The following is a 6441-nucleotide window of genomic DNA, read 5'->3' on the forward strand; positions in this document are numbered from 1 at the left end:
AGTATTCAATAAAGTATACTAAATATATTAAATTGCCGTATCGTACATACATATATACATAAAACCCATTACAAAAAACTTTAAATTGGTTTACACAGTTCGGCAGTTTGACAAATAATGTCGCCTTATATTAAAAGAACGATTCCAAGTAGTCGTATTACCACATAACAAGCATTGGGCATTATTGGTTTTTCTTAAAACCGAAAATTGTAATTGGCACTCATACGCAGCCATTTTGGGCATTGTTACATATATAGGTGGCAACAACGCGCTGAAATTACGAATAAAAATATTCAACGGCGAAGCGTGGTGTTACTCTCATGAAAACTGAAAGCAGACTGAATTGAAATTCGCTGCGTCGTTTCTGTATACGTATAAGCGCTGCGACGCAGACGCTACTCGCGAGTAGCGTTTTGCCCATCGTTGGTATACACATTTTGTTCTGCTGTTGTTCTCCTAGTTTTCATCCAGTGTGAAAGAAACCGTGAGAATAATCGTTCTGTCATTCTAGTGTGAAACTGCACTTATGAAATATTTACTACGTTTTGAAAGCGATGTAACGTAAAAGTCAGAGAACAATTTTTCCTTAAGCTTTTTCGGCAGTATTGAGATCTCTTTAATACCAAAAAAAAAAAGATTTTACCAAATAATATGTAAAATATTTGAAAACTGTCACAAAAAAATGTAGCATATTAATACGCCACTTACCTTGCGAGGAGACCGCACGTGAGCGGGCTAAATCAATTTTATTCGCCACCAAAATAATCGGACGAGTACGTGTCAAATCCATGTCCTGCAGTCGTGAGAGAATATGTTTGGCGCGTGTGAATGACTCCTTGTCAATGCAAGAGTAGATTACAAGAAAAGCATCAGCCTTTTCCAGTTCCTCCTGCAAAGATTTATATTTCAAAAATATTAGAAAAGTTTTTATGATAGGATCGTTAAATGACTAAATATTATAGAAAATTTATTAAAAAAAAAACAAAAAGATGAAAAGATTCAAGAAGAAAAATGCTTCATGGAAAGCTAGACATACATACATTAGGGTGCCTCACTAAAAAATTCACGCTTCCGGAATTATATAATTTATTGTATATAAAGACTTCCGCAAAATAACCCGGAAAAATATTAAGTTTTACATGAGCTGGGTCGATTTGAAAATACCTCCACAAATTTAGTTTTCTTTATAAATAAATTTAGTTTTTAAAAATATTTTTTTTTTCCAAAACAATCACATCTGATGTTAGAAGAGTTAAAGCTTAAAAGCTCTGCATAAAAATGCTTGAGAATTTTATCAACGGAATCAAAATAATTTGAATTTTTGAGATATTTTCAAATCGGTCTAGCTCGAATAAATCGTAATATTTTTCCAAAATATTACGGCAAAAGTCTATAATACCGTTTTTTTTGTATACACCCTAACATACATATGTATGTACATATATATGTAGGTGCTGTACGATATTATTAAAAAAAGCAGCAATAGCAATTCCCACCATCAATGCTTGCCGAAATGACAGTTGAAAATGGGCACCAAGATATTTGAAAAGAAGCACAAAAATATTGCTCCCTTGTGGACGTTGGCAATAGTAAAATATTGCTTGGCTTTTGTAATTTATGACTACGAATGCTTCGAGCAGCACTTCCATCAGCGACATCTGCGCCCTAATGCCATTTTATCGCTCAATCGCACTTTTCCGGAAATTGTGGAATGTACATTACTTACTACAAAATTTTTCGCCTCACGTTCACATTTGTGAAAAGTAAAATATAGCGCATTTTTATGTCATTGCTACCACTTGCTAAATGTCTCGAAAATTTTTGCAAACAATGTGCATGCAAACTATTTCGTTAGTTTAAATGCTTTCAATTTCCATTTCCATCTCTCTCACTCCTTCTGATCTTTACATGCAATTTTGCGGCAGCTAAGGAATAGGTACTGCATAGCGAATTGCTACGAGTAGGTACATTCGTCGTTTACATTTCGAACGACGTCATTTGTTTTTTCCTCAAAATAAAATGTACATACATACATATGCACAATCACGTCACTAAAAAGCCGCCGAGCAATATGTTTTCACCACCCTGTCGTCTGATCTATTTAACTTCTTCAATTACGTTACATTTTTCGTATTTGGCTTTCAGCCAAGGCAGGCAAGCACTCGTCGCCGCGTCTGCGCATATTGGGCGATCATTGCTGGGTACTTTTTTTTGGACTCTATAGCAGCCAAGCTGCTGTTCTCCGCCAGAGCCAAATAATGTACAAGTACATAGACATATGTATGTATGTATGTACTTATATAAAGACGCCTGAATACATATTGGCCGGCTGCTGCGGTTATTTGCAATTGATTTTTGGTTGCTGTAAATTTGACCATTTACGAAATTGCCTAAGCTATTTGCAGTGTCTCGTGGTACGGGTATGTTTAAGTATTTGGTGTAATTTTATAAGTATACGTTGGGTTTTTCATTGCACTTAAAATTGATTGGCTTCCTCTGGTTGTAATTCTTTGAAAAAATCATGACATTTGCTAATAAAAAATTTATATCAAATAACATATGAACTTTTATTATGTACTATTATGTATTATTTTTGTAACCGTTTTTATTAATTTATAAAACAATCTGTCACGACATCATTTCAAGCAGTTTTCTCTACTATATGTACCTAATACCTTTCTTAATAGAGTTTTTCTCATTAGCCTTACTCCTTACTCTGAAATAGAAAATTCGGGTGGCGAAAACGTCTATCCTATGACTTTACATATTCCAAAGATTTTTTTCTGGATGTAAAATTTTCTTTAGTTCTGGGCCATATGGGTCGCCTAGATATATTTGTCAAATCACCGTTATAGGTTTTCTAAGGATTTTCTACACATTTATTAGTTTTCTAAGCAAAATTTTTGTGTTACACGCAGGACTCGGTACTGTAGCCACCTTCCATGTCACGTGAACTAAATCTTCTCTGACATTAAAAAGTGCTCACTTTTGAATAAGCACTCCAAACAATTTTCCGAGCTTACAAACTTCTATATATATACATAAATATGTAGGTACATTTATACGGGCGCATGCATAGATCCATAAGTACTACTGCACAACAACGAGCACTAAAGTCATGTCATCACTCCCTCCGAGAAGGATTTTACATAAACTCAACTCATCAATATCCACTTTGGACGTACATACATTAATATGCATGCATAATCAACCGCGATTGTTTGCATTACAGAGCTCCAGAATACATACATACATACATACATGCATACATGACATGACCATACACCATGAAATTTCAAACGCATTCTATCAAATATTTGCAATACGGAAAATGCTTCTGGCATCGCCGCATAGGATTTGGAAGCAAAGATTAGGGTCTTTGACTGGCGGCGTTGATGATTTGGCAGTTGCTGTTGTTGTTTCTGCTGTCAATGCTTGTTTTAGCTTTTGTGCTTTGGTATGCTTTTGATCGGAAATTGCGGACATGCGGCGATAAACTCAAATTTGGTTTGAGTGGTTTAATTTGAATAGGTGTTTGCTGTTGAAATACATACATACATATGTAGATATGTAAATATTGGCATTATGTACATATAGAGGTATGTTGTATACAGAGGTATCAGGAAAGTGTTATTCGCAGGGAACGGATTTTTAGGACCTAAAAACCTACAAAAAAGGCAAAATTAAACGAAACGACGAAATAGGCAGGAAAAGGCAATAGAAATCACAAAAAAGGCTTTAAAAAAAGACAAAAACCGAAAAGTAATCAGAAAATACATTTATTTTAGAAATGTTTATATTACAAGTAAAAAAAGAAAAACTATGATGTAGTTTCATTATATAAAAAAAATGTTACTCTAAACTTTTGACCATTTTCTTCTTTAGAGTTCTTAACTCACAAAAATCTACAAATCTCTGTAGTTGCAGTAAAATTGAACGCCAAGATGCATTTTGAAGTTTTTTGGCTGCATTTTTCTTCCATTTTCACGAAGAAAAGCCTTGAATGTACTAAACGTGCGCTCGACGTGAGTTGATACAGTGGCGCCCAATTTAAATATGACTTTTTCCTCGCTATAATCACTTTTTCAAGGTAGAAAATGCATTTTTGGACCACCCTATTTTATAACCAGACAATAATCACATGACTGATTCTAAATAAAAACTTTTGGGCAAGACGTTTTCAATAAAGCGGCGTACTTGGGCTAGTCCATGGAAAGTTTGAAAGGTGATCTTTACTTATTTGACGAAACACCAAGAGCTGGTTACGAAATTTCTCATTCGACTAGTTTCAATGTACAGAGCTTTTCAGAGTTCATTAGGTTTCAAGGGTGCTTTTCCTAACCAAGTCGTCAGCCATGGGATTTCCCGCAATGTCGCTGAGGCCATATCAAAAAAAGTACTCCGACGTCATAGAGAGGAAGGTTAGACATTCCCTGACGAGTTCTGAGTGGGATAACAACAATTATATGGAGAATGGCATCATATAGCTTTTTAATATGTATGTAACGAATACAAATACATATCAATATTACTATAGTATACTAAGTAGTGATGGGAAGTATGGAGTACTTTTGAGGATCGAGTTCTTTATTATCGATACTTTTAAGGATCGGATATTTTTGAGAGCACTGAGTACTTTCTTTTAATATGTAATGTAATGTATGTTTTGGTGTAGAAACCTCGCAAGCTGGCAGCATTATCAAATTAATATACTAATCCCAAATAACGTCAAATGAATGGCTAATTACGGGGACACGTCTAGTATCACGCAAATAAAATTTGGCTTTTTAAAGAAACACACCAACTTGCTCAGAGTGTGGGATGTAGGGAAACATGCTCACTTAGTTCTGCCATGGCACGTAGCTATAAGTTGAGCAGCAACCTACACGCCGGTCGGCTAAACCAGCGCGCCTCATGGGGATAGGGATCCGATCCAAGCCTTTATTGAAGACTCTCCCATCTCAGTTGATGGCAAAAGACTTACTGACATATGAGAGTATATACAAGGATGAATAAGTTCCTACGACAGTCGTATTTACGTAACCTAAACGACGCAGATTTATGTATATCTGACCAAGGACTGTTACTCCAGCTTCATTCGCAAAAAATATTGAAAATATCCTTTTAAAATTTTATCCTTGAACATCCTTGAAAAATAGCAGTATTTTTTTAAATTTAAATTAACAAATTTAATTTAAATTTTAAATTCTACAGAATTTTCTATTCAATTTGGGACCAATACTGTTATTTTACATTGCACTAAATTTTAAAATAACAATAAAATTTCCTTTCCAAAATTGTGACACCAAAGAGAAAAACTCCGGTTTACAACATTTGGCCCCTAGTTTCGTGACCATATTGGGGTTTTCATGTGTTTTGAAATTTTTTTGATTTTGTCGAAAGGTGTTGAATATAAAATGAATATATATATATATTTTTTTTTTTTATGGCTTAAATAAATCCTTAGTTTTTTGGACTTTTACAATGTATGTATTTAAAGTAAGCTTAAGCTCCTAACAAGTTTTCAGAGTAAACTATTCGGCTTAAGCACACTTCAACAATATAAAAAGTCTGCGCTTAAGTTAATTTTTTTTTTGCATGAGACACGATTTGAATTGCGTCAATCCTTTTTTCGTACATTAGTACTTATTTTTGTAGGTGATTATTTTATTTCCATTCAATTATTTATCCACTTGAGTGGCCCAGCAGTTAAGTCAATCAATTGCGTCTCGATTAATGTCAAATTCGACAAACCATAATTAATTGACGCCACATTCAATTCATGCCACAAACAATTTAATGGAAAACAATCAAGAAGCTGCACACAACTACATACATACTGCATTTTTTTTTGCTCTCAATCCTTTATTTTCAACATTCCACTCAATTAGCTTATTGCTGCTGCGCCATTACACTTACCTTGTTATCCTGCTGGCCCGTCGAGAATTTCAATTCCGATTCGATGCCATTTAGAATTATTGAAATATTCTGCTCCGCCACGTCACATTCTGGAAAAGAGGGAAAAATGTAAGAAGAAGAAAAAGGCAAATGGTGCAAAAGTTAGTGAATTTATTTTTAGAAATGATGGAAAAAAAGTGTACAAAGCAAAAGGTGTGAAAAAGTCACTTGTCCTCGCAGACTGTGTGTGACATTTCAAGATTGCACAACGAAATTTAATGGGTTGTTTAGTGCAAAAAAGCATTAATAGCAAAAAAAAAACATCCTTATTGCATTCACAATGAGCTGGCAGACATTAAAAGAGACGAGAAAATTAACTGTTCGGGCAGTCCCCATCGCCGCTGCTGATCACTGCCGCAACGCGACAAATTGTGTATATAAATCTTGCGGTTGTAATTTTGAATTGAAAAACTGATTGTTGCAGTTGGTAATTTATAGGAAAATATGCACATTTGTATGTATGTATGTATGTATTTTTCAAGG

At 34.5% G+C, this 6441-nt stretch overlaps 1 protein-coding gene across 1 annotated transcript in view; it reads right to left on the reverse strand.

Moving 5' to 3' along the window:
- LOC108368688 (GTP-binding protein GEM-like) overlaps positions 1–6008 on the reverse strand; it is a gene marked incomplete at its 5' end in the record, with an annotated part of 12571 nt that extends 6563 nt beyond the window's left edge. Inside the window, 2 exons of the mRNA XM_017623585.1 lie at positions 709–889; positions 5920–6008. Coding sequence (XP_017479074.1) covers positions 709–889; positions 5920–6008 — 270 coding nt within the window. The remainder of the gene's footprint in view (positions 1–708; positions 890–5919) is intronic.
- Between the last annotated feature and the right edge of the window lie 433 nt (positions 6009–6441).

Source organism: Rhagoletis zephyria, unplaced genomic scaffold, assembly GCF_001687245.7.
Source record: "Rhagoletis zephyria isolate East Lansing unplaced genomic scaffold, Rhagoletis_zephyria_1.1 Rzeph_scaffold_03256, whole genome shotgun sequence".
Classification (NCBI taxonomy): Eukaryota; Metazoa; Arthropoda; class Insecta; order Diptera; family Tephritidae; genus Rhagoletis; species Rhagoletis zephyria.